Source organism: Antennarius striatus, chromosome 14 (genome assembly GCF_040054535.1).
Source record: "Antennarius striatus isolate MH-2024 chromosome 14, ASM4005453v1, whole genome shotgun sequence".
NCBI classification, from domain to species: domain Eukaryota; kingdom Metazoa; phylum Chordata; class Actinopteri; order Lophiiformes; family Antennariidae; genus Antennarius; species Antennarius striatus.
In genome coordinates, this window is record NC_090789.1 from 451,697 (window position 1) to 479,196 (window position 27,500).

General features: G+C 54.0%; 3 protein-coding genes across 6 annotated transcripts; 1 reads left to right on the plus strand and 2 right to left on the minus strand.

Annotated features, from left to right (window-relative positions):
* Window positions 1–1,575: 1,575 nt before the first annotated feature.
* LOC137607420 (neuronal pentraxin-1-like) lies at window positions 1,576–9,567 on the minus strand. Of its 3 annotated transcripts, none has more exons than XM_068333173.1 (6): window positions 9,446–9,567; window positions 5,096–6,206; window positions 3,036–3,654; window positions 2,708–2,958; window positions 2,405–2,584; window positions 1,576–2,259 (listed from the first exon to the last, which is right to left on the minus strand). In XM_068333173.1, exons 2-6 carry the CDS (start codon window positions 5,846–5,848, stop codon window positions 2,050–2,052), a joined length of 2,013 nt encoding a protein of 670 aa, XP_068189274.1. In that variant the 5' UTR covers window positions 5,849–6,206; window positions 9,446–9,567; the 3' UTR covers window positions 1,576–2,049. The 3 variants fall into 3 exon arrangements, with proteins under 3 accessions (XP_068189274.1, XP_068189275.1, XP_068189273.1); XM_068333174.1 differs by lacking the exon at window positions 9,446–9,567 and adding an exon at window positions 6,309–6,549; XM_068333172.1 differs by lacking the exon at window positions 9,446–9,567 and having other exon boundaries at window positions 5,096–6,549.
* A 981-nt stretch (window positions 9,568–10,548) lies between these two features.
* Window positions 10,549–13,139, plus strand: LOC137607648 (voltage-dependent calcium channel gamma-6 subunit-like). Of its 2 annotated transcripts, none has more exons than XM_068333550.1 (7): window positions 10,549–10,809; window positions 11,085–11,343; window positions 11,434–11,544; window positions 11,688–11,796; window positions 12,278–12,352; window positions 12,676–12,813; window positions 12,883–13,139. In XM_068333550.1, the coding sequence occupies exons 2-7, from the start codon at window positions 11,119–11,121 to the stop codon at window positions 13,098–13,100; spliced, it is 876 nt and encodes a 291-aa protein (XP_068189651.1). In that variant the 5' UTR covers window positions 10,549–10,809; window positions 11,085–11,118; the 3' UTR covers window positions 13,101–13,139. The 2 variants fall into 2 exon arrangements, with proteins under 2 accessions (XP_068189651.1, XP_068189652.1); XM_068333551.1 differs by having other exon boundaries at window positions 11,101–11,343.
* Window positions 13,140–16,839: 3,700 nt separating this feature from the next.
* LOC137607524 (voltage-dependent calcium channel gamma-4 subunit-like) lies at window positions 16,840–25,344 on the minus strand. The gene is made up of 5 exons (XM_068333352.1): window positions 25,247–25,344; window positions 18,935–19,183; window positions 18,768–18,851; window positions 17,780–17,920; window positions 16,840–17,709 (listed from the first exon to the last, which is right to left on the minus strand). The coding sequence occupies exons 1-5, from the start codon at window positions 25,275–25,277 to the stop codon at window positions 16,856–16,858; spliced, it is 1,359 nt and encodes a 452-aa protein (XP_068189453.1). The 5' UTR covers window positions 25,278–25,344; the 3' UTR covers window positions 16,840–16,855.
* Window positions 25,345–27,500: the final 2,156 nt, after the last annotated feature.

A 27,500-nucleotide genomic window follows, 5' to 3' on the forward strand; every position in this document is an offset into this window, starting at 1 on the left:
AATCAGGTCAGAATATAAAAAGATGAAAGGCAGGAAATCATGTCATCTTTTCAAAATAAGAGTATTTTGACGACGTTTATTTATATTATTTTTATTATTTATTCTTCAGAATCGTTGATCAAACAGACTTTAACACAACTGACCCCCGAGGACCCTCGCAGTGCATGATGGGAAAACCAAGTAACATCCCTTGAAGTGTTGGAAGGCCAAACCCGCCCCCTGCTGGTCGGACCGAGCTACTGAGGGTCTGAAGACGTCTCCATGGCAACCAACACGTCTCCCTATGAAAGTACATGAGTCAATGTAAATGTAATCAGATTACATCAGAGGAGCTGGAGGCGGAGCAACAACCGACAGACTTTAATTTAACCATTCAGAGAAAAAAACAGATTTAAACTAAAATAAAGTCAAAGTTATGTGTAAAACAAAACAACAGGAAGTTCGTGCAGGAAAAGTAGATCAATCATCATCTGGTGACCTCCAGTGACCCTAATCTACTGTCCCTACTAACTCCTACTGACCCTACTAACCCTACTGAGTCAGACGAGTCAACACCACCAGAACTGAAGAAGCCTCTTGGATGTAGGTGGTACTGGTTCACTGCAGGGTACTGGGTGGTTCTGGGTCAGAGGTACTGGGTGGTTCTGGGTCAGTGGTTCTGGGTGGTTCTGGGTCAGAGGTACTGGGTGGTTCTGGGTCAGAGGTACTGGGTGGTTCTGGGTCAGAGGTACTGGGTGGTTCTGGGTCAGAGGTACTGGGGGAACTGGATCCTGCTAAATCTCCATCGGGTTTCTTGTTTCCTGGATCTGAACCGCTGGGATCCAAACAACAGGAGAAAGACAGAACATGACGAGCACAACAGGCCATCAGCTGTTTCCATGGATACGGGATGTGGAGGATGTGTGAGGGAGACTCGGAGAAAAGGAAGAGGAGGAAGACAAGTTAATCCAGCCTGAAGAAGAGCAGAATGCAAATGTTCTGCAGTCCTTAAACGCACCGCGTCAGAAGAAGGATCCATTAAGAAATCTGATAAGATGATCAATAGTTCTGATCGAAAGGATCTAATCATCTATTATTATTATTATTATTGTTGTTAATATTAGTTGTGATATTATCATTGTTATTGTTTTTATTATTACTATTATTATTAATAATAACACTGTAATTACTATTATTTTTATTAAGGAGAAAAGAGGAGCAGAAGAAGTGAAGCAATGAAACAACCTGAACGACACGACCGGTCCATCTGCCCGGTAACCGTGACAACAGCCCAGAGGAGGCTGGACGGATCGCTGCCCTCTTGTGGTCCAACGTGAAACACGTGAAGGTCCGGTTTGGTTCTGATGAGGCCAAACGTTCAGGTCGGTCTGCGGTCGTTACGTTAGCGCTAACGTAACGACCGCAGGTGTATACACACACACACACACACACACACACACACACACACACACACACACACACACACACACACACACACACACACACACACACACACACACACACACACACACACACGTCTGGTGAAGAACTGACGCTGAACTTCGGTGTGAATTCATCAAATATTAAATACTTTTATTCAAAACTCGTGATCACAAAGTTTTCCTTCTTTAACGCTTTGGCTGAAACAGAAGGTTTGATATTTACAGACGAACTACTGACAGGAGCCAGAACCGGCTGAAGGTCGTGGGTTCCACGGTCGTGGGTTCCACGGTCGTGGGTTCCACGCCCGGCCGCCGCTCGCCTTCACAGCTTCAGCGCCGCACGGTCCTGATGCTGATCTGTCGCCACGGCAACAGCAGACCCCTGGATGTGATCCCAGTACAACTCGGCCGCACCGACCGAGACGATAGAGAAAGTGCTAAAGTATTAAAGTGTCCACGGAGTCGCCATGGAAACGAAGGTGCCTCTAAGGTGTCCCTCAGAGGAGGAAGAGGAAGAGGAAGAAGAACAGGAACAGGAAGGGGATCGAACCAAAGTGTCCTGACGAGCGCCTTTGAAATCAATCGTCCCTCGTTTCCGTGGTGATGAGGGACCCCCAAGAGGCGGTCCTCAGTGGCAGGGGTCGAAGGTGAACTCCGTCAGCCCCCCGTGTAGCTCCAGCGCCCCCTCCTCCCAGGACAGGACGTCCCCGGTCAGGTGGCCCCCGCAGGTGGCCTGGGCGTGGATCTCGTCGGGCGTCAGGACCCGGGACCAGAGCTGGAGGTCAGCCAGCTCCCCCAGGAAGGCCTGAGCCACATCAAAGCGGCCCCCCAGGGTGTCCTGTGGGGGCGGGGCCACTCGTTAGCACAGGGACTGATGCTAACAGCTACAAACAGTTGACACATCCATAACACCTAATATGGTCATGATTGTTCAGGATGCTGCTCTGCTTCCTGGTCTGAGTCATGTGACCTGCCCGTCTCACCTGCTCCTGCCCCAGGATGAAGACGCCCCCCGCCTTGATGGGGTGCCAGGACGCCAGGTTCTGCCCCGAGCCCTTCTTCACGCCGTCCTGGTACGCCTCCCACGCGCCGTCACGCGTCGACCACGTGACGCACACGTGATGCCACTTCCTGTCCGCCGTGCTGATGGGCAGCGTCGCCGCCTGCAGGCACAGGCGCACAAACCGTCAATCACCTGATCACCCCGCTGGAGGCGGGGCTAGAGCCACCCAATCACCCTGCTGGAGGCGGGCCTGGAGCCACCTGGGGACCGCCCCCACCCTCACCTGGTCGTTGACCAGCAGCTCCATGGGGTTGCCCCCCCACTCGATCAGCACCAGCTCGTTGGGCTGCCCCGGGACGGCGTAGGAGAATGGCGTTCCCACGCCGGGCCCCGTCCCCGCCTTCAGCCACAGACACGCCGTCAGGGCGAAGAGCTCGCCGCCCGGCGGGCGCCGCATGCGGGCGTACAGGTAGTCGGTCCGCACCGGGAAGTCCAGCAGGAAGCCGCCGGGACGGGTCGGTTTCTTGTGGTTGCCTAGCAACAGATGCAGATTCAGGTCATCGGTGACGTCCTGATTGGACGAAATGACGACACGAGGACGTCGCCGTTACCGTGGTCACTGTTGCCATGGTGCAGCTGGTGGAGGACCGCCTCCAGCTTGGTTCGCCCCCGCGGGCGATGATTGTAGTGGTCGTCATGGTGACCATCGTGGTGGTCGTCGTGGTGGTCGTCATGGTGGTCGTCGTGGTGGTCATCGTGGTGGTCGTCATGGTGATCGTCATGGTGGTCGTCATGGTGACCATAGTGGTGGTCGTCATGGTGATCGTCATAGTGATCATCGTGATGATTGTCATGGTCGCCATGGTGATCATCATGGTGGTCGCCATAGTGACCGCTGTGTTGCCTGCCGTAGCGACCACTGTGACGGCTGTGGTGCGTGTCGTAGCGGTGGTTGTGACGGTGACCGCCGTGATGGTTGTACCTGTGGCTACCATGATGGTCGTCATGGTGACCGTTACCATGGTGGTCATTATGATGACCTCTACCGTTGTGGTCGTCATGATGGTCGTCGTGGTGGTCGTCGTGATGGTCGTCGTGGTGGTCGTCATCATGGTGACCGTAGTCATGGCGATCGGTGTAGTAGCTGTGCAGCTGCTCCTCCAGGGCGGCGATCTTGCGCTGCAGGAGTTCCCTCAGGGAGCTGGAGTACGAGCTGGTGGAGTTCCTGGCCTGCAGGAGACAAAGACACTCAGAACCGGAACCGGGAACAGAACCGGGAACAGAACCGGGAACAGAACCGGGAACAGAACCGGGAACATTCTGGTCTGGGCCCACAGTTGGTGGATGGGTTCTGGTCCCGGTGGAACCAGGATCGTGGATCAGGTTGTGATCGTTGGGTTGATGCTGGGGTTGATTGGTCCGACCCAACTAACTCCAACATGACATTTACCCCCACCCCCCCGGTTCTCTCCGGCTCCTCCCCCAGTAAATCCGGCTTTGCCCCAGCAGCGATTACCGTCAGGCGGATGAAGCTAATTGGAGCTGAAATCTTCATCCCGTGGCGTCAACATCCTGTTGGAGGGCGGGGTCAGTCCTGGAGGGGTGGGGTCAATCCTGCCCCGTTTTGTCTCAGACTACGGGGGGAGGTTGACACACGGTAATGTCCCTATGAGCACCGGACTGCAGTACCAGCTCTCACAGGCAGGGGGGGTTCGGCCCCCATGAGGAACAAGCAGAACCTGAAGTCTGTCTGGTTCCACAACACCCCCCTGTAGGGGGCGCAAAGGAGCCCCAACTAACAGGGAACATGTCTTACCCCGTTGGGTCCCAGGGGACCCAGTAGGTCCCAGGGGGCCCCGGTGGGACCCGGGGAGGCCTCAGTGATCAGTGGACTTTCACTGGCCTGACTGCGTCATGTGACGTCCATTTGGACAAAGGGTCACATGAGGTCATGGACGAGAGCCAATCAAATTAGAGCCACCTCCCGTTGGAGCTCAGGTGTGGAACAGGATGTGTTCCGGGGATTGACTGGTGGATGGTTGCTACGGGTCACCAGGTCGCTATAGAAACCATCGGCAGATTTAGAGACCTTTAATGACGCAAATCGTGACCCAATGAAGTCAAAGCTTTGATTGGCCCCGCCTTTCTGTGCCGACTAATCACAAAACGTTCAGGTAAGATGACCAGGTTTTTGTTTGGGTCGTAGCTCTCCTCTGATTGGCTCGTGTCCAACAGGTGGTGCAACGTCCAGTCAGAGAAGATGGACAGAACGTCTCGTCAGCTTCTTTAACCAACCTCATCTTGTGTGACCCTAACCCCCCAACCCTAACCCCAACCCTGACCCTAGGGTACTAACCCTGACCCTAGGGTACTAGCCATAACCCTAGGGTACTAGCCCTGACCCTAGGGTACTAGCCCTGACCCTAGGGTACTAGCCATAACCCTAGGGTACTAGCCCTGACCCTAGGGTACTAGCCCTGACCCTAGGGTACTAACCCTGACCCTAGGGTACTAGCCCTAACCCTAGGGTACTAGCCCTGACCCTAGGGTACTAGCCCTGACCCTAGGGTACTAACCCTGACCCTAGGGTACTAGCCCTGACCCTAGGGTACTAACCCTGACCCTAGGGTACTAGCCCTGACCGTACCTGGTCCCGGTCTAGAGGTCTCACCTGGAGGTTCTCCAGCCTCTCCTTCAGGCTCTGGAGGGTCTTGCCGGTTTGCTCAGGGGAGAAGGACGAATGTTTCCCGTGGGACGCCCCCTTCCTGTGGTGGGGGTCCGACCCGTGGTTGCCGTGGGAGTAGTGGTGATCGTTGCTGTTATACGTGGACGGCCCGTGGTGGGATGATGATGATGATGAGTGGTGGCCGTTGTGCTGCCCGTGGTGATCGTCGTGGTGGTTGTCGTGATGTGTATCGTGATGGTTGCTATGGTGGTTGTCATGGTGCCCGTGGTGACTAAAGCCCTCGCACAGGGTGAGCTTGGCGGTGAGCTCCCTGATGGTCTCCCTCTGGTCCAGGATGGTCTCCTTCTGCCTCACCAGGCTCTCCCGCAGGTGCAGGATGGTGGCTTTGGCCTCGTCCGACATGGCCCCCCGTCGGCTACCGTGGTCGCCGACGTGGCCGTTGCCACCCGGTCCGTGTGGCACGCTGGGGGGGGAATAGCAGCTGGGGTCGGCTTCTGGGGGGATCGGGGTGCAAACGAACTTGGGGCTGACGCCGTAGTCATGTTCCACGCCGGGGAGACTTCCTGCCGCCGCCGCACACCACAGGACGGAGTAGAAGAGTAGAGAGCGGAGGGGAACGCCCCCCAGAGAGGGAACGCCCCCCAGGGAGGAAACGCCCCCCAGGGTGGGAACGCCCCCCAGGGAGGCTCCGCCCCATCGCAGACGCCCTGCAGCAGAAGGACGGACGTCTCTCGCCATGTTGACTCGAGTCGGGGATTCCTTCAGAACGGACAGTCCTCCTGGGCCTCAGACCTGGTGTGACCAACACCATGAATGGAGGTCACATGACTCGGAGTGGGCGGGGCTCCGCAGCATGTCTGAGGTCCTGGTTCAGATGGTACCTCCTCCCAGACAGCCGTATTCCACAAACAAACGGCGCCCCAACGTTTGGCCTTCAGGACAACCTGGTGGGGTCACACAAGGTTTGGTGTCGCCATGGCAACAGGTGGGCTGGTGTTTCCTGATTGGTCGTCTTTCACTGCCGGCCAGACCGCTCTTTTCTCCAAGCTCCTCCCGTGTTTGACGGCCGGCGTTCTGTCCTCACATCAGACCCGACCTGGAGACAGGAGGAAGGTCAGTTAACGCTAAGAGCTAACGCAACCCGACCCACAATGCACCGCTCCATGAAACCAAACCCAAGATGCACTGCTCCACGAACCCTCACTCTGGACTACCGGGGGTCTTTCCTGGTTCCAGCAGAGGAACCGGTCGGTTCTCTTCGGTCCGGTCTCACGTCTGCCGGCAGCAGAACAAAAGGCCAGAAAGCCGTTTGCTAAGCTCCAACCCGCCGCTAAGCTCCACCCCCAGCCCAGACGTCCTGAGTCAGGGGGGGGGGGGTGGCCCTGAGCTGGATGAAGAGGTCGTAACCTCTGATGTCTGAAGTAGGAAGCTGGAGGTGACTAGCTTAGCTTAGCATAGAATAAAGGCTGTAAACAAAGCAGAATGATCAATCAATCAATCAATCAATCAATCCAAATATGGCTCATCCAAACACTCTTCAATGTCAGGACGAGGAGAAAAACACGTCCTGTGTCCAGAGGAGAGAGACCTGAACTCAGCGCTGACACCAGACTCTGGACCAACACCTGAGGGACCTGGAGGTAACCATAGATCAGACCAGATGGAGACATGGTACCCATCACCATCTGGAGGGAGGAGACCCCCTCAGTGGGATAAAGTTCAACAACCGTAAACACAAGATTGTTCTCCTGAAACACTAAAAGAATGCTGATATCATGATTAAAGCTCAACATCTGAAGAAGAATGGACTGATGGACAACACCTGGACCAACACCTGGACCAACACCTGGACCAACACCTGGACCAACACCTGGACCAACACCTGGACCAACAACAGGATCTTCATCAGGACAAAGGGGCTTTCTCCAGACCAGATGAAATCAACGGTGATCAGGAGAGCAGAGGAGTTGGTGAAATACGATCAATAAAGGTGTAGTTACTACAGCAGAGATCAATACATCAGGATGACCTCAGCAGCGGGGCTCTACACCACCTGTGGACAGGTGAAGGATGACATCATCGATGTCAGAAACTGGACTGATGAACAAAAACACAGCTTTGGTCTTGGAGGGGTACCATTCAGGGACCTCAGAGGTCGTGTTGACACGTGTTGATGATGTAACAGAACGTCTGACTGTTGAATGTCTGACGAACGGGTTCATTCTAGGACAAACACTGTCTGCTGAGGTAAACACGATCATTAGGTCCACTTCCTGTTGTGAGGTCCACTTCCTGTTGTGAGGTCCACTTCCTGTCTGACATCTCTGATGTTAACAAACCTCGTCGTTCCAGAACGTAAACGTGGTTCTGCTCCAGGTCATATCCGGGACGAGGCTAATATCTGGATATACACAAGATGTCCTGACGTCCTGACGGAGGAACGACCATCTGACGTGTTTATTTCACATGTTGATGTGATGAAGGTGAGAATCTGTTATATTAACATGTCTGGAAAAAATAAACTCAATTAATCAATAAATAAAAAATAAATGGAGCACACGACCTACACGTATGAAACACGTGACACGTGTTCAGCGGTGAGGCGTGACGAGGCCTTCAGGGTCTTGTCCTGTCAGCTGAGGGCTCTAATCTGTCTGGGACTTAAACATCACAGACGGGCGGCGAGTCCAGTGGGGGTGTAGGGCGCCCCGGGGGGCCGTGAGGGGGGTCGTGAGGGGCGTGGCTGCAGGTCAAAGGTTGTTTTTTACACCTCATTTGTTTTCCCACTTTTTCTGTTTGAAGAAATAATTAAAATTCTGATAAGAATCTGATGTTCTTCATCTTTGAGGTGAAATATGGAAACAGGAAGTCCCTCCCCTTCCCTGTCCCTCCCCCTGCCCTTTACCCCTCCCCCCAGCGTGACAGACTAATAGGATTGGTCATCTTTAATGCTCTTTAGCGAGGTTCTGCCCTCGACCTGTGAAGTCAAGCCGTCGTCACGCGTGTGTCGCTGCCGACAACGACCAGCTCACTGATTGATAGATCGGCGATCAATCGATCGGCAATCAATATGTCAACAGAACACACAACTAGCTAAATGGGTGTAACTGTGTTCCATGTCTCCAGACATGCTAACAGATGCTAACATATGCTAATGTGCGTGCCGAGCCTGTCGACCAATCACAGCCCTGCTGTAATACACTAAGCCGTCCTCGCAGCTTAAAGCGGCTCCGCCTCCCGCCGCGACCCCCGGCTGACCCCCGCCTCACATTCTGCCTCCACCTGGGCGGTGACCTCGGCGGGTCGTCAGAACATGACTCAGCAGAGTCCCACCAGCAGGAAGCGTCCAATCAGGCGCCCCTGGTTAGCTGCCACGTTTCAGCCAATAGCACGACTCCTGACTTGTGATGTCACAACTTTGTCCCCTACATGAAGGGGTGGCAGTGACCTTTGACCTCAGGAAGCTCCACATTGAGGTTCACACCAGCCGGGAATCCTGGGAACTCTGGAACGAGCCGACGCTCCGTTCATGACAGGAAGTAAAGTAACAACTTCCTGTTCAGTCAGCTCACTGATTGGACGTCCTGCTGGTGACATCACGACCCTGAATTTGAACTGTGAAAAGCTGATTCAGCGTTTTTACGGCGTTTCTGAACGGATCCAGAAGAAAAGAAATGTGATGTCATCAGAGCAGGACGGAACTACAAATGTAGTTTTTAAAGATGATTGGATGAAGCTAAACAGGTAGCATCATTAGCATCTTAGCTGCATGTGACCAAAGCTCATTAAACTAAGCTGGGGGGGCACGTGTGGAGGTGAGGACAAGAACACAACAACAAGACAACAACAACAAAAACAACAACAACACAACAACAAGACAACAACAACAAAAACAACAACAACACAACAACAAGACAACAACAACAACAACAACAACAACAACAACACAACAACAAGACAACAACAACAACACAACAACAAGACAACAACAACAACAACACAACAACACAACATTTATTTTGATGAACAAATTTCTCACTCTGTTGCCGGGGGAACGCAGCGACGCTAAGACGTTTGCTAAGCTAAAGCTGCTCGTTAGCAGGACTGAATTTTAAACGTGACGTTTATATTTAAACGTGTGAATCGTTATTTATTGTTTCTTTTTGTTGGTTTAAATTTCACCATGAATTAAAGTTACGGTGCCGCTAAGCTACAGATTAGCTCCACAGAAAATCCTCGTCTCCTGGTTGTGTATCAGAAAACCAACAGTTTGTTCAGGTGAAAACACCTGAGAATGTTTTAACGTTTGATTCGAAGAAGAAAATGTTTTCTTACCGTGAGAGAAGACGAGTGACGGCTTCTGATCGGAGGGAGAGGAGGAGGATCAGGAGGATTTAACCCTGCTAATGCACACGCTAATGCACACGCTAATGCACACGCTAATGCACACACACACTGACGTCTCAGAAAATGCTACAGTTAGCCTGTTAGCTACAGGTTCTGAACCCAATCAGAACCTGGAGGCGTGGCGACGACGAGCTGCCTCTAACAGGTAGAAACCAGAGGCGGACCCAAGACTGGAGGTGGGCGGAGCCTCTGCCTCCTTCAGGTCCAGAGGTGAGGGTTCATCTGAGGTGCTTCATCAGCATCATCAACAGACACAGGAAGTCCTCCTCGTTCCACCGACCACACGTGGAACCCAGATGTCCGGCAGCACAGGGGTCAGAGGTCAATGAGGTCACCCCGCCTTAAGCTGCTCCATGAGCTGGTCTGGAGCTGACCCCTGAACCTGGGTCAGGCTGATGCAGGTCCTGACCCCCGCTCTGACCCCATGATGACATCAGAGGTGATGTCATCAGAGAAGTGATGACATCATCAGTGAGTGTGAACCTGGACCAACCCACTTCAAGGCGTGAAATCCTGAAATCCTCTGCTCCTCGTGTAAAGCTGGTGGGTTGGTCGCCATGGCGACCGCCGCCGCCCTCAGCCTGGGGGGCGGTCCCGGGTCGGTCCAACAAGCCAGGGGGGGTGATGCTACACGCAGCATCAGGACCCCAACGCCTCCTCGAGGCCCCGCCCACCAGGTGAAATCACCCTGCTGAGTCGGCCAATCAGAACAGCTCCTGCTCAGAGGTGCTGAAAGCCGTCAATCAGCAGCCCCCCCCACCCCGCCAGAGCCCCCTCCATCCCCCAGAGTCGGATTTAATGTCATTAACAGGTGGAGTGTAAAAATAGACAGGAGTGTGTGTGTGTGTGTGTGTGTGTGTGTGTGTCACACACACACACACACACACACACACACACACACACACACACACACACACCTGTAACTCTATCTGTTCACAGCTAAACACACTCGTCTGCAGACGGAACTCAAACTTTGACCTCTACCCCGTTTCCCCCAAGCCCCGCCCCCCCCCCTGTTGCCCTCAACTCTTCCTCACCTCCTCGTCAGGAACACACCAGAACCTGATCAGATTCATGCTGTTCTATGGCCAGGTGTGGTTCTGGCTCAGGTTCTAGTCCTGGATCTGGTTCTGGCTCAGGTTCTAGTCCTGGATCTGGTTCTGGATCTGGTTCTGGATCTGGATCTGGTTTCTCCGGGTCGATCGGGTTTCTGCTGATTATTTTTGGAAACACTTCCAGGAAGTGACCCCAACAACGAGCCGCCTCCTCGTCGCCGCCGGCGACCTGCTCAGGTATCTCCTGATGATGTCATCGTTTACGTCACGCGTGTGAAGTTTGTTTACGTGTAAACGTGTTCCTTTGAACTTTACGTCACGTTAAAATCAGCAAAACACATTTAGCTTCTAGGCTGTAGCATAACGACGCCGTTAGCATTAGCGGGTTAGCAGGACAGCGACTTCCTGTTAGAATTTCTTAAATTCTACGTTTTGTAATTTTTATATTTTGTTTCTTTTATTTTTGTATTTTTTTCATGATGAAATTTTTTCTGTTTTTATCCCCCGTTGAGGCCACGCCCCCAACAGCTCCGCCTCCAGACAGACATGTGGTCGGCTTTCCTGTTCAGCGATGAGGAGGGTCGTACGGTGGGACCGCCCACCACAGGAATGGTGGGCGGGGCTGCAATGGGAGGAGGAGGAGCAGCAGGAGGGGGCGGCGGCCAGGGAGCGACGGGATTGGCCAACCTGATGAGCGGACGCAGCACGCTTGGAGGGAACAAACGCCGCCGGGCGACGGGAACCGCCCTGAGCGAGGCCCAGGAGGGGAAGGTGATGTCACGTCCTGACGCCCCCGGGTCACCTGACCCAGGTCACCTGACCCGGGTCAGCTGATTTCTTTGCCATGCCTTCTGTCTTCAGATCAAGCTGGCGTTCTTTGTGGCCATTGTGGGCGTCGTCCTGACGGTCCTGGGGGTGGGGACTGAGTTCTGGGTGGAGCTGGCCCCGCCCAAAACCTTCTACAACAACCAGGTGACGTATCCTAGCAACCGACCACTGGGTGGGACGTCTTTGTGTGATCATTTCCTTACGTCCATTTCTTCGTACTCCCCCCCCCCCCCCCCCCCGGGTCACCTGCTGTTCCTCCGCCCCCCCCGGGTCACCTGGTCCCCCAGACCTGCGTGGCGGCCCACTTGGGCCTGTGGAGGGGCTGCACCAGGACCCTGTGGGTGGCCGACGTCGACCCCGACAGGGACAGCTGTGGCCCCGCCGAGCTGCCAGGAGGTGGGTCAACGACGGGTGGGCGGGGCTGAGGGAGGTGGGGGGGGTGACCGATTGGATGTCTGTCAGCCCGTCCTGCTGGTCGCGTGTCGGTTGTAGCGTGTAAGCTAACAGGAGCAAACGGGTTCCACAGCCGGGTGACGGCGGCGGCCTGCTGACAGTCTGAGACGTTTCCACAGCACGTCTCCCGTCCAATGGGAGGACACCCTGATGATGTCACCCTGATGATGTCACCCTGATGATGTCACCTGTCAGGATTAGCTTCGGTTAGCCGTTAGCGCTCGCTTTCATGTTAGTGTGTGTGCATGACTAGCTAAGCATCATGACAGGAGAATGCTAACTGTGTGGAGACGCCAGCTCCTGTTCACAGCAGCTGTTCTTCCTCCTCCTCCTCCTCTTCCTCCTCCTCCTCCTCTTCCTCCTCCTCCTCCTCTTCCTCCTCCTCCTCCTCTTCCTCCTCCTCCTCCTCCTCCTCCTCCTCCAGAATCAAACTGCTCTTTCTTTAAATTCTTCACCAGCGGTGAAGACGCCGTGATGTTCCTGAAGACAACACAGAAGGGTGAGTCACGTCCTCTTCCTCCGCCCACTCACCCCCCCTGCTCACCCCCCCTCCTCATCTTCATCCTCCTCCTCCTCTCCACTCGTCTGCTCTGATCCGTTCCTCCCACGCTGCGTTCAAGTGCCTCCGTTCCAGTCTGACCTCTCAGCTCCATCAGAGGCTCACAGTAGCCCCGCCCCTCCCTCCACCTCCCGCCCCCCCGTGAGGAAGATGATGTTCCTGAAACGTTTCCTCGAATAAACCCAGAGCCGGGATGTGATTGGACCCTAACCCTGACCCCGCCCCCGCTAACTGCTAGCTAACGGCGCCGCTGTCTCCTGCAGACCTGAACGTGGCGGCGGCCATGTTGGCGCTGTTCAGCCTGCTGCTGATGGGGGTGGGGGCCGCCTGCACCGCGGCGTCCCTCAGCAGAGAGGCCCTCCCCTTCCTCAGGCCCGCCTCCGTCTGCTTCATCCTGTCGGGTGGGTAGCCGCTAATGCTAGCGCTAGCGTTAGCACGAGCAGGTGCTAACGCTGCCTCGTCCCCCCCAGGCGTGATGCTGCTGCTGTCCCTGGTGGTGTTCCACCGGGCGGTGCTCGCCCTGCTGGCCAGCGACCAGGCCGTCCCCCTCCAGCACCGGCTGTCCTGGTCCGCCTCCTGCGTCGGCTGCGCGGGGGCCGTCCTCATCGTGGGCGGGGCCCTCTTCCTGCTGCTGGCGCTGCCCTTCAGCCCCTGGAGGAGGTGCCTCCCAGGGGACGGCGCCAGCTAGTGGACTGGAGGCCGCGGCGCATATGACCCGCCTCCAGATCGGGACGGGGGGTTTGGAGGGGGCGGGGGGGGGGGGGGGGGCACAATGAAGTCTTAAAGAGTTCCGTCTGTCGTCTCATCAGACCGATGATGTCACACGACTGTCGGAGGTTGCTATGGTGACCAGGAAACAGTCCTCTAGCTACCGCTAACAGTAGCGCCGCCGCCGCCTCGCTTTAGCGCTGCCTCAGCTGTAAATCAAATATAGAACCGGTTTGTTTTTCTGTCGGCTTTTTTACTTCCTGGCTAAATAAAAATCAATAAATTAATTCTCAAGATCTCAAACGATTCATTTCTGTGGTTTCTAAGAGTTAAAACAGATTTTAGATGGATGTAAGCTAACATAATGCTAGCATTAAGCTAATTTAATGCAATGTAAATCTAATCTAAATTAAGGTACCATAATGCTAACATCCCCCTGTAACAGGATGATGCCTTCACTATATTAGCTTTATGTTAGCCTTTTGTTACCTTAATTAGCATTACATCAGCTTCATGCTAGCATTCTGTCATGTGATACATCAGACCACCACTAGCTCCTCCTCCTCTTCCTGTCTGGCCGTTACTTCCTGGTTAAATATAGACCAGCTGGACCGGCGCCGCGGCAGAAACTCAACCTGAGCCCCAAACGACCTCGACCCGCTTTGGACCCAACCGTAACGTCATCCGACGCTTCATCCGACTGGACACTCGGATGGCCTGAAGTGAAAGCGAGGAAGGATGGGGGTCCAGAGGGGGGGTCCAGATGGGGGTCTGAATGAGGACTAGCTGTTAGCTTCATATCAGCATTAAGTCACATGTCCTTATGTTAGCATTAAGTTTAAGTTACATTAGCTTAGCTGGAAGTCTTTGTGTGGTTGGTGCTGATCTCATTGGGTTAAACATTAAACGTGTAAACAGGTACTTAACTTAAAGGAAACAGGAAGTCCGTCACAAACAACAGGAAACAGGAAGCAGACCAGGATCCAGAAAAATCCAGACACAAACAAAAAGTCCAGCATGAAGGGAAAGACGTGTGAATGTGGAGGACGACCTGAGACTAAACGGACAGGTGGGAGGGGGCGGAGCCATCAGGACAGGAAATCGAATGTTACCTTCAAAATAATACAGGAAACAAAACAGGTTTAGAGTCTGACGGGACCAAACGGACGCACAGGAGACACCAGAGGTTTCATAGAGAACTTTATTGAATATACTCATACATGTGTTGGATATCCACGACGTGTTTTTTGTCTTTTCTGCAGAGGATCAGAAAATCGTATTGCTTCCTCTTTCCTTACTGTCTGTCCGTCTGCTGAGCGGGAGTCAGTTTAAACGTGACTCCGGTCAGCAGCCGAGGAGTCGACGAGAGTCAAGACGTTAAACCACGACACGTTCAGAACGAAGGAATCCGACCCCCCGGCTGCTGACGCCCCCGACAGGAAGTCAGCGACATGAACAATATCTAGACACACCACCAAAATAAATAGCTGGATAGGAAGTCTACGGCACGCACGAGTCCCACATCACAGCATCATGAGGCTACGCTGGTCCATCAAAGAGAGTCAGGTAAGGAGTAATCAACAGGAAACCGTCTGGAGGGAATCACACCGCTTCCAGGCGTGTTCCGCTCACGGGATGAAGGTGAGGAAGAGGATGAATTTACACGCCGTCGGCCTCGTGCACATGCGTTCCACGTGACGCCGACTTGAAGCAAAGGAAAGGAAATGAATTAAGAAATCTAGAACGACCTTAAGAAACAGTAACATGAGGGGAAGACCCCCGACCCCCGAGGACAGTGCCCCGAACCCTGAGGAGATCACCCCCCAAACCCCACGCTAATTGCCCATGACCCCCAAGGAGATCTCCCCAAATGCCCAAAGAGATCGCCCCCAACCCCCGAGGACATTGCCTCCCAACCCCCAAATAGATCACCCCGACCCCCGAGAAGATCGCCCATGACCCTCAAAGCAATTGCCCCCTGGCCCCTGTGGCAATCACCTCGACCCCAGATCAGATCGCCACTAACACCCGAAGAGATCACCTCCGATCCCCGAGGACATTGCCCCCCTACTCCCCCTAGGAGAGCACCCCCAACTCCCGAGAAGATCGCCCTGACCCACAGGAGGTTGCTCCACCCACCCAGAGAAAATCGTCCACGACCCACGAGGCAATTGCTCCCTGACCCACAAGGCGATCGCATCGACCCTCAAGGACAATGCCCCCCAACCCCCGAGGCAATTGACCACGAAAGACCACCCAAAGATCACCAACACCATATCCACCTAGTGGTGACGTATGGTATAGTTCTAGCTAACGACACACGGCGCCGGTCTGGATCCGGTGCTGGTCCAGGACTCGGGTGCAGATAAACCGGTTGGCCATCCTCCCTGGAAGATAATCTCTAATGCTCAACGATGTGCTCCGAATGGCTGATGCTCTTATTGTTTGAGCTTTTCAAAATAAAACTCCACCCTGAGTGTAAACTGAAGTGGCCCTGCCCACCCTGTCCCCGTCGACAGACGACCGTTTTGGAGCCACCGGTGTCAAACGGTCGTCCTCAACGAATCAGAAGATGGTACCTGTGATTATAGAAACCTTTTCTGGTCCAACCGACCAATCAGAATGCTCTAAATCAACCGGGATTTCCCCCCCGACGGGAATACCGGCCATCAGGAGCGGATCGTGGATCAAAATAACACCGGCCCAGAAATCAGGTGCTGCCGTTCCTGGTTAGGATTATCAAGGAAAATGTAGACGTGGCATCCCCAATGGGACATTGAAAAACCCCTGGCTCCGCCCCTTTGTCCTGATGGACACGCCTTAATTTAAGCGGGAATAGCAAACATGAAAAGCTAGTCAAGCTAGCAACTTCACCGAAAGCACCAACGAGGTCCAACTGTTGATGCTAACAGACTCGAATTAGTTTGACACAAGAACCATCAATCAAACAAAGACAGGATCAATAAGATGATTCAATCAAGGCTGTGTTTGAACAGTTGTTTGTTTGTTTGTTTGTTTGTTTGTTTGTTCGGCGTTTTCTTAGTAAGTTTACACGAAAACTACTGGATGGATTTCCAAACTAGACGACAGGAAGAGGAACGTTGATCCAGGATGTAGGTCCTGTCAGAACTTGTAATACTGAAGACAAGACTAGAGTCTTTAGTACGAATCCAGATGTGCCACGCCCTCACACCGCGGTGGGACCCTTCGGTTCTCCTGAGCACCTTAAAGTTGTGGGTGTTCCATCTGAACGAAGCCTCTGGGATCAACCGTCAACCCAAAAGGTCGAGGTGAACTTTTGATGAAGTCGTTCTGGTGGAGAACGCCATTGCCTTCTGGACACCCAATAAAAGACAGAGGGTCGCAGCGTGTCGACCTCCTCCGGGGGGGGGGGGTCAGCAGGCAGCTCTGTGAGCACCAGAGGTTAAGCTAGCAGTTGATGCCTGACTTGAGCGACCGGCCGTCTGTCGGTGGGTTGAGGGTTTAAGGTTCCGATGGGTTCAAGTCTCTGGAGTTGACAGGAAGTTACTGAGACCCTCAGGAAGACTCCCGCCTGTCACCGAGGGACCTGGTTTGGAGGGGGGATTTATTTTCAGTCTATGAAGGCAGCTGTTGTGAATGTCGGTCGGGTGTTTTATGGCTCTTTACGTTAACGGGAGGTGCTGATGGCGGCTGACACCCGGGGCTCAGGGTCGGACACGCCCCCACTCGTCTTCTCTGAATCTTTTCCTGCTTTTAAACAGGCGTGGTTTTCCTGTTGAGGGTATCTGAGTTGCTGTCCCGGTCCCGTTTGGCCGTCAGCCGGTCCAGGGTTCCCATGGTGCCCCTGTCCCGGTCGCGCTCCATGGTGGCGGTAGATATGGGGGTGGGCTGGGCCTGCGTGGCGGCAGACGTGGCGGTGTTCAGTGGGGCGGTGTTCTGGGCGACCGCTGCCGCCGCCGCCAGGTTGGACTTGGAGTGAGACGGAAGTGTACCGCTGCTGATCACCGCCCCTCCCCCTCCGCCGCCCCCTCCCCCGCCGCTGGAATCTTTTGGGAAGTAGTTGTGGAGTTGGTAGAGCGTGGCGCGGTCCACTGTGCCATAGAGGGGCGGGGCGCCGCCCCCCAGGCTGCCCAGCTTGGAGTCCCTGGACAGGGTGTACATGGAGATGTCGCCGCCCCCTCCACTCCCACCGCTGCCGGTGTGGTGGGGGTTGGGCAGAGTGGCTACGGAGAAGGGCGGGGCCGAGGGCGGGAGGCTGAAGGTCTTGGAGGCGCCTACAGGCGAGGTCTCTTGGGAGTGGGGGGGGTCGGTGGAGCGCGAGCTGGAGCGCGAGCGCCGGCGGAAGCGGTAGCTGGGGAGGCGCAGCACGGCGTGGGTGGTGCTCTTGAACAGGTCGGCGCGCGAGCGGCAGCGCAGCTCCTTGTTCTTCTCGATGTAGATGTTGACGGCGAGGACGCCGACCATCTCGGCCAGGATGAAGGACAGACCGCCAAAGTAGAAGGACCAGCCGTAGGAGTAGTGCCACTTCTTGTCCTCGTCCTTCCTGGGGGAGATGTCGCTGAGCGCCGCTGAGATGTAGACGATCACGCCGATGATGTTGCTGAGCCCTGAGGAGACACGGCAAGGTTCCCCTTCGGTTCTACACGGATGACCTGGTACCATTAGACCACGCCCTACCTGCTGCCACGAACAGGATGCCCCCGCCCAGGATGACGTTCCTCTTGGTCTTGTAGAAGCCGCTGGAGGCGACGCAGACTCCGCCCAGCAGGAGCAGGATGGCGCTGAGGATGGGGAAGATGCTGGAGGCGCGCACCACGCCTGCAGGGACGAGAAACGCCACCGGTGAACCTTCTCCGGACGCACGCATGCTAACACGCTAACGAGGATTAGCAGCACCTGAAGGTGCAACGCTAAGAGTCAGGACACTCCTGGGAGATAGCTAACGCTACAGCAGCCGCTAGCATGTGTTAACAAGACTTGTGATAGCTAACGGTACGACAGGCACGAGAGGGAGGAGGGGCTTGAGGGGCGTGGCTTTACAAACTGTTTCCTGTGCGTCACCGCGCCGCCTTCAGGTTCTCCAGGTGACATTTAGAACTGTTACCGTTAATGTTAGCGGCTAACGCTACAGAGGCTAACTGTCATCACCAGCTGATGTGTGTCATGACTCAGATCTGGACCCACATCTGGTGTGGGACCGCGTGTGAACGGTCTGAAGTGATCCGGTATCCTGGAAGCTGCAGACATTTGAATGACGTTTGAACTACTCTGTATCCGATTACTCTCTGCTACTCAGATTACTGCTACAGGTGGAGACGCTAGCATCACAGCTAACATTATATATAGACTCCACCGACCAATCAGCTCACAGCTGAGACACGACAACACACCTGAACACGACATGAGCACACACACACACACACACACACACACACACACACACACACACACACACACACACACACACACACACACACACACACACACACACACACACACACACACAGACCTCCAAGAACATTTTGTTTCAATCTGACATCCGCCCACCATGTGTGTGTGTGTGTGTGTGTGTGTGTGTGTGTGTGTGTGTGTGTGTGTGTGTGTGTGTGTGTGTGTGTGTGTGTGTGTGTGTATGTGTGTGTGTGTGTGTGTGTGTTCCACTCACGCAGCAGATACTCTGCAGCATCCTGGTCGTAGTCTGCGTCGTCTGGGAAATGGTTGATCTGAGAACACACACCTCGCTTCAGGCCTGAGGAAGAGGAGGAGAGGATCCTGAGGGATCTGATACACACACACACACACACACACACACACACACACACACACACACACCTTCCAGGCAGCAGATCCTCCACAGGCCTGAGTGTGTGAGGGCCCCCGGGTCCTTCTTGTCGCGGGGGGGTTCGTCCTGGGTGTGGTTGGCGGTGCTGTTGCAGATGAAGGCGCGGGCGTAGAGCCAGTAGTCGGTGCCGATGGCGACCGTCATCAGGGCGAAGGCGGCGAACGCCCCCATGGTGGTGAGCAGCACCTGAATGCCCCGCTCGCACCACACTAGCGCCGGGCGGGGCAGGAAGCTGATGTCTGGGGGGCGAGGACAACAGGGTCAGCGCGGGGTCAGACCGACTCACAACCCCATTGGATGGGGCATGGCCAAAGGGGCGGATCCACGTTTGTTAAAGCCCCTCCATTTGGGGGGGGGGCATTTATTGATACTAGCATGATTTGTTTGTTTGTTTGTTTGTTTGTTCGGCTGTACCGCTGAGGTCACCGGTAACCTGTACGTAATGTTTACAGTAAATGAAGCCGCCGTCCACCGAGGAGGAGGAGAGGAAGAGGGATCGTCTCCCCCCCCCATTAAGCCATCACAGGGACAAAGGGTTAAATCCTGACCTGTGTTTAAAGAGGTCAAAGTTCAGGAAGAGGAAGAGAGAGAGCGGCGTCTCCTCTGTCATGTCTCCAGCTGGTGGCGTCCCAGAACCCTCAGGATCCAGAACAGGAAGTCCAAGCAAATCATCGACCCCAGTGAGGCGTTAAAACGACTGGTGAACTCGGATGGTTTCCATGGGAACACACATCCCAAAATATCAGAAAGAATATTCGTGAGAAAGAACCAACAGCACTACTGTAGACCGACTGTCACCTGTAGACCGAATGTCACCTGTAGACCGAATGTCACCTGTAGACCGACTGTCACCTGTAGACCGACTGTCACCTGTAGACCGAATGTCACCTGTAGACCGACTGTCACCTGTAGACCGACTGTCACCTGTAGACCGACTGTCACCTGTAGACCAACTGTCACCTGTAGACCGACTGTCACCTGTAGAATGACTGTCACCACTAAACCATCTGTCACCTGTAGACCGACTGTCACCTGTAGACCGACTGTCACCTGTAGACCGACTGTCACCTGTAGACTGTCACCACTATCACTGACTGTCACCTGTAGACCGACTGTCACCTGTAGAATGACTGTCACCACTAAACCGACTGTCACCACTAGGCCGACTGTCACCTGTAGACCGACTGTCACATGTAGACCGACTGTCACCTGTAGACCGACTGTCACCACTAGGCCGACTGTCACCTGTAGACCGACTGTCACCTGTAGACCGACTGTCACCTGTAGACTGTCACCACTATCACTGACTGTCACCTGTAGACCGAATGTCACCTGTAGACCGATTGTCACCTGTAGACTGTCACCACTAAACCGACTGTCACCACTAGGCCGACTGTCACCTGTAAACCGACTGTCACCTGTAGACCGACTGTCACCTGTAGACCGAATGTCACCTGTAGACTGTCACCACTAAACCGACTGTCACCACTAGGCCGACTGTCACCTGTAGACCGACTGTCACCTGTAAACCGACTGTCACCTGTAGAATGACTGTCACCACTAAACCGACTGTCACCTGTAGACCGACTGTCACCACTAAACCGACTGTCACCTGTAAACCGACTGTCACCTGTAGACCGACTGTCACCACTAAACCGACTGTCACCTGTAGACCGACTGTCACCACTAAACCGACTGTCACCTGTAAACCGACTGTCACCTGTAGAATGACTGTCACCACTAAACCGACTGTCACCTGTAGACCGACTGTCACCACTAAACCGACTGTCACCTGTAAACCGACTGTCACCTGTAGACCGACTGTCACCACTAAACCGACTGTCACCACTAAACCGACTGTCACCTGTAGACCGACTGTCACCACTAAACCGACTGTCACCTGTAAACCGACTGTCTCCACTAAACCGACTGTCACCACTATGCCGACTGTCACCTGTAGACCGACTGTCACATGTAGACCGACTGTCACCTGTAGACCGACTGTCACCTGTAGACCGACTGTCACCCCTAAACCGACTGTCACCACTAGGCCGACTGTCACCTGTAGACCGACTGTCACCACTAGGCCGACTGTCACCTGTAGACCGACTGTCACATGTAGACCGACTGTCACCTGTAGGCCGACTGTCACCTGTAGACCAACTGTCACCTGTAGACCAACTGTCACCACTAAACCGACTGTCACCACTAGGCCGACTGTCACCTGTAGACCGACTGTCACATGTAGACCGAATGTCACCTGTAGACTGTCACCACTATCACTGACTGTCACCTGTAGACCGACTGTCACATGTAGACCGACTGTCACATGTAGACCGACTGTCACCTGTAGACCGAATGTCACCTGTAGACTGTCACCTGTAGACCGACTGTCACCTGTAGACCGAATGTCACCTGTAGACTGTCACCACTATCACTGACTGTCACCTGTAGACCGACTGTCACATGTAGACCGACTGTCACATGTAGACCGACTGTCACCTGTAGACCGACTGTCACCACTAAACCGACTGTCACCACTAGGCCGACTGTCACCTGTAGACCGACTGTCACTACTAGGCCGGCTGTCACCTGTAGACCGACTGTCACATGTAGACCGACTGTCACCTGTAGGCCGACTGTCACCTGTAGACCAACTGTCACCTGTAGACCGACTGTCACCTGTAGACCGACTGTCACCTGTAGACTGTCACCACTATCACTGACTGTCACCTGTAGACCGAATGTCACCTGTAGACCGACTGTCACCTGTAGACTGTCACCTGTAGACCGACTGTCACCCGTAGACCGAATGTCACCTGTAGACTGTCACCACTATCACTGACTGTCACCTGTAGACCGAATGTCACCTGTAGACCGACTGTCACCTGTAGACTGTCACCTGTAGACCGAATGTCACCTGTATACCGACTGTCACCTGTAGACTGTCACCTGTAGACCGACTGTCACCTGTAGACCGACTGTCACCTGTAGACTGTCACCACTAAACAGACTGTCACCACTAGGCCGACTGTCACCTGTAGACCGACTGTCACCTGTAGACTGTCACCACTATCACTGACTGTCACCTGTAGACCGACTGTCACCTGTAGAAGGACTGTCACCACTAAACCGACTGTCACCTGTAAACCGACTGTCTCCACTAAACCGACTGTCACCTGTAGACCAACTGTCACATGTAGACTGACTGTCACCTGTAGACCGACTGTCACATGTAGACCGACTGTCACCTGTAGACCGACTGTCACCTGTAGACCGACTGTCACCACTAAACCGACTGTCACCACTAGGCCGACTGTCACCTGTAGGTCGACTGTCACCTGTAGACCAACTGTCACCTGTAGACCAACTGTCACCACTAAACCGACTGTCACCTGTAGACCGACTGTCACATGTAGACCGACTGTCACATGTAGACCATCTGTCACCTGTAGACCAACTGTCACCACTAAACCGACTGTCACCACTAGGCCGACTGTCACCTGTAGACCGACTGTCACCTGTAGACCGACTGTCACCTGTAGACCGACTGTCACCTGTAGACCGACTGTCACCACTAAACCGACTGTCACCACTAGGCCGACTGTCACCTGTAGGTCGACTGTCACCTGTAGACCGACTGTCACCTGTAGACCGACTGTCACCTGTAGACCGACTGTCACCTGTAGGCCGACTGTCACCTGTAGACCAACTGTCACCTGTAGACCAACTGTCACCACTAAACCGACTGTCACCACTAGGCCGACTGTCACCTGTAGACCGACTGTCACATGTAGACCGAATGTCACCTGTAGACTGTCACCACTATCACTGACTGTCACCTGTAGACCGACTGTCACATGTAGACCGACTGTCACATGTAGACCGACTGTCACCTGTAGACCGAATGTCACCTGTAGACTGTCACCTGTAGACCGACTGTCACCTGTAGACCGAATGTCACCTGTAGACTGTCACCACTATCACTGACTGTCACCTGTAGACCGACTGTCACATGTAGACCGACTGTCACATGTAGACCGACTGTCACCTGTAGACCGACTGTCACCACTAAACCGACTGTCACCACTAGGCCGACTGTCACCTGTAGACCGACTGTCACTACTAGGCCGACTGTCACCTGTAGACCGACTGTCACATGTAGACCGACTGTCACCTGTAGGCCGACTGTCACCTGTAGACCAACTGTCACCTGTAGACCGACTGTCACCTGTAGACTGTCACCACTATCACTGACTGTCACCTGTAGACCGAATGTCACCTGTAGACCGACTGTCACCTGTAGACTGTCACCTGTAGACCGACTGTCACCCGTAGACCGAATGTCACCTGTAGACTGTCACCACTATCACTGACTGTCACCTGTAGACCGAATGTCACCTGTAGACCGACTGTCACCTGTAGACTGTCACCTGTAGACCGAATGTCACCTGTATACCGACTGTCACCTGTAGACTGTCACCTGTAGACCGACTGTCACCTGTAGACCGACTGTCACCTGTAGACTGTCACCACTAAACAGACTGTCACCACTAGGCCGACTGTCACCTGTAGACCGACTGTCACCTGTAGACTGTCACCACTATCACTGACTGTCACCTGTAGACCGACTGTCACCTGTAGAAGGACTGTCACCACGAAACCGACTGTTACCTGTAAACCGACTGTCTCCACTAAACCGACTGTCACCTGTAGACCAACTGTCACATGTAGACCGACTGTCACCTGTAGACCGACTGTCACATGTAGACCGACTGTCACCTGTAGACCGACTGTCACCTGTAGACCGACTGTCACCACTAAACCGACTGTCACCACTAGGCCGACTGTCACCTGTAGGTCGACTGTCACCTGTAGACCAACTGTCACCTGTAGACCAACTGTCACCACTAAACCGACTGTCACCTGTAGACCGACTGTCACATGTAGACCGACTGTCACATGTAGACCGACTGTCACCTGTAGACCGACTGTCACCTGTAGACCGACTGTCACCTGTAGACCGACTGTCACCACTAAACCGACTGTCACCACTAGGCCGACTGTCACCTGTAGACCGACTGTCACATGTAGACCGACTGTCACCTCTAGACCGACTGTCACCTGTAGACCGACTGTCACCTGTAGACCGACTGTCACCACTAAACCGACTGTCACCACTAGGCCGACTGTCACCTGTAGACCGACTGTCACCACTAGGCCGACTGTCACCTGTAGACCGACTGTCACATGTAGACCGACTGTCACCTGTAGGCCGACTGTCACCTGTAGACCAACTGTCACCTGTAGACCAACTGTCACCACTAAACCGACTGTCACCACTAGGCCGACTGTCACCTGTAGGCCGACTGTCACCTGTAGACCAACTGTCACCACTAAACCGACTGTCACCACTAGGCCGACTGTCACCTGTAGACCGACTGTCACATGTAGACCGACTGTCACCTGTAGACCGACTGTCACCTGTAGACCGACTGTCACCTGTAGACCGACTGTCACCACTAAACCGACTGTCACCACTAGGCCGACTGTCACCTGTAGACCGACTGTCACCCGTAGACCGACTGTCACCCGTAGACCGACTGTCACCTGTAGACCGACTGTCACCTGTAGACCAACTGTCACCACTAAACCGACTGTCACCACTAGGCCGACTGTCACCTGTAGACCAACTGTCACCTGTAGACCGACTGTCACCTGTAGACCGACTGTCACCTGTAGACCGACTGTCACCTGTAGACCAACTGTCACCACTAAACCGACTGTCACCACTAGGCCGACTGTCACCTGTAGGCCGACTGTCACATGTAGACCAACTGTCACCTGTAGACCAACTGTCACCACTAAACCGACTGTCACCTGTAGACCGACTGTCACATGTAGACCGACTGTCACATGTAGACCATCTGTCACCTGTAGACCAACTGTCACCACTAAACCGACTGTCACCACTAGGCCGACTGTCACCTGTAGACCGACTGTCACCTGTAGACCGACTGTCACCTGTAGACCGACTGTCACCTGTAGACCGACTGTCACCTGTAGACCGACTGTCACCACTAGACCGAAATAAATGAAAAGAAATTCAGACGATTGAAGACTCGTTTCTGAACACACACCCCAATGTGTGTATTTTAGTGCGTGTGTGTGTGTTGTGCTGTCATGCGCACCTGTTTGCATTAATCTATTTGCATTAATATCTCTAGTGTGGACACACACGTCTGTAAGACTTGTACCTGTGTGTGTGTGTGTGTGTATTTTAGTGTGTGTGTGTGTGTTACCTGAGGGCACGTTCCTTCCTTTCGTCTCCATCTCCTCGTCCTCCTGCTGCTGCTGATTTTCTTCTTCGTTGGTGTCGAGGGCTCCGCCTCCATCCACCGTTGACCCCCCTCTCGCCCCCCTCTTCCTCGCTCCTCTTCCTCTTTTCCTCCCTCGTTTCTTCCTCCTCTTCCTCTTCTACCTTCCTCTCCGTCGGCGATGCTTCACTCGTCTCCTCAGTAAATTGTGGGGGTGGTTGTCTTAGCTGGGGGGGTGAAGGGGGAGGTGTGGGGGGGGGGGGATGAAGAAGAGAGAGGAACGAGGGTCAGCAAAAAGACAAGACGAGTCGCGGCGGACGGAACGGAGGATGACGTGAGTCTCGCCACCGGAGGACGCTCCTGTAGGAAGTGTCTCCCAAACACGTTTCCTTGACGACAGTGATGTCATCTGCAGAGACAAACAAACAAACAGATAAACAAAGAGGTAAACATCCCGACCTGCCGTCGACGCCTGCAGACGGACTCAGACGGACGACAGGAACCGGATCGCGTGTGGAGAGAGAGAAGCAGCAGAACCGGCGAGGCGAGAGAGCGTGCTCATCCCGTCGCCATGGCAACAGTGGATTCAAAGTGTACGGCGGAGGAGCTGAGTGTGTGTGTGTGTGTGTGTCTCAAAGATGTTTCACACTATGCAATGCTAACGCCATGCTAACACCATGCTAACACGATGCTGACGCAGCCTCTTTGCTGGTGCCTTGCTCGTGGGTCGGTCGTCCCCGTCAGCGCTGATAGAAAGGTTCTCCCTGCCAGGCTCCAAATGACCCGCCCCCCCCACTAAGCAGGGGGTGGGTCCTCCAGCAGGGGGCGGGTCCTCTTCAGCTGCATTCAGGAGGCCAAGTCTGAGGGGCTGGTCCCCGTTGCCTTGACAACCAACAAGTCGTCCTTGGGAAAGATCGAGAACGCCAGACTATCCCAGACGAGTTTTAATTGGTCGGTAGAGTCACATGATCAACACATTAGCATTGAACATGTCTGAATGCTAACACGTCTGTGGGCTTCCACCCCCTGCTGGTCGGTTCCGTCACCTCAGGAACGTTTATCCAGAGACAGTTCTTGGTGGACATCTAGTGGTCACTGGAGGAACTGCAGCCGGATCAGCTCCGATAGAACTGCTGACGCTCCCTGCAGAACCACACCAACCCCTAACCCTAACCCCCTAACCCCAACCGCCTAACCCTAACCCCCAACCCCTAACCCCAACCCTAACCGCCTAACCCTAACCCTAACCACACAAACCCCTAACCCTAACCCCCTAACCCCAACCCTAACCGCCTAACCCTAACCCCCAACCCCTAACCCCAACCCCTAACCCCAACCCCTAAGGCCAAACCTAACCCTAACCCCCTAACCCTAACCCCCCAACCCCTGACCCCAAACCTAAACCACAGCTGATCTGGTTCCGGATCTGGATCACAAGACTTCAACGGAACCAAAGTTCACCCAAACTTCAGGACGAATCAGCTTCGCTCCGCACGGTGAAAGCAGAGCAGGATGAAGCAGCTGATTGGTCAACATAATAATGACAGGCATGGCTGGATTGAAGCTCCGCCCACTCAGCTGATCGATTATACCGTAAAGACGAGGTAACCAAATCTGTAGGACTGACTGCAGGTTTTCTTCGGGATCCGGATCCGGATCTGTTCTCACCAGGCTTTTGGAACATGATGCAAATATTTGGTGATCAATCAATAATCACTATTCTCACCTGGACGTCTTCTTCTTAGCAGCCAATCGTGGTTTGCCTTTGCTGTTTAGCCAGCAGCTAACCTCAGCTAGCTGCTGTCTGACTTCCTGTTGATGCATCACGGCCAATAAGTCATGGGTGTGGCTTTGTGGGGCCCCGCCCACATCTCTTCCACCTATTAGATTCTGGACCAATGAGAGCCCAGCTAGTTGAGGATGAGGAAATGGATGCAAACAGGGAGTTGATGCAAATCAACATACTTAAATTCAGGTAACATTAATATAAAAGTTTGTGAGCACATCAAACACGTGTGTGTGAACCAGAAACACAACGCATCATCTGAACTCGTCTGGACTCGTTCACACTCAGTTTCACGCTGGTTCACAAACGTCCGTGTGAGGTTAAGAAAATAAAAGCATCAAACGGAGCAGAGGAAACGAACCAGCAGACATTTATTGGTTTCAATTTACCAGAACAAAGAAATAATGAAAATAATGATTTAAATTAAGTCACTTCCACTTCTATGAAAAAGGG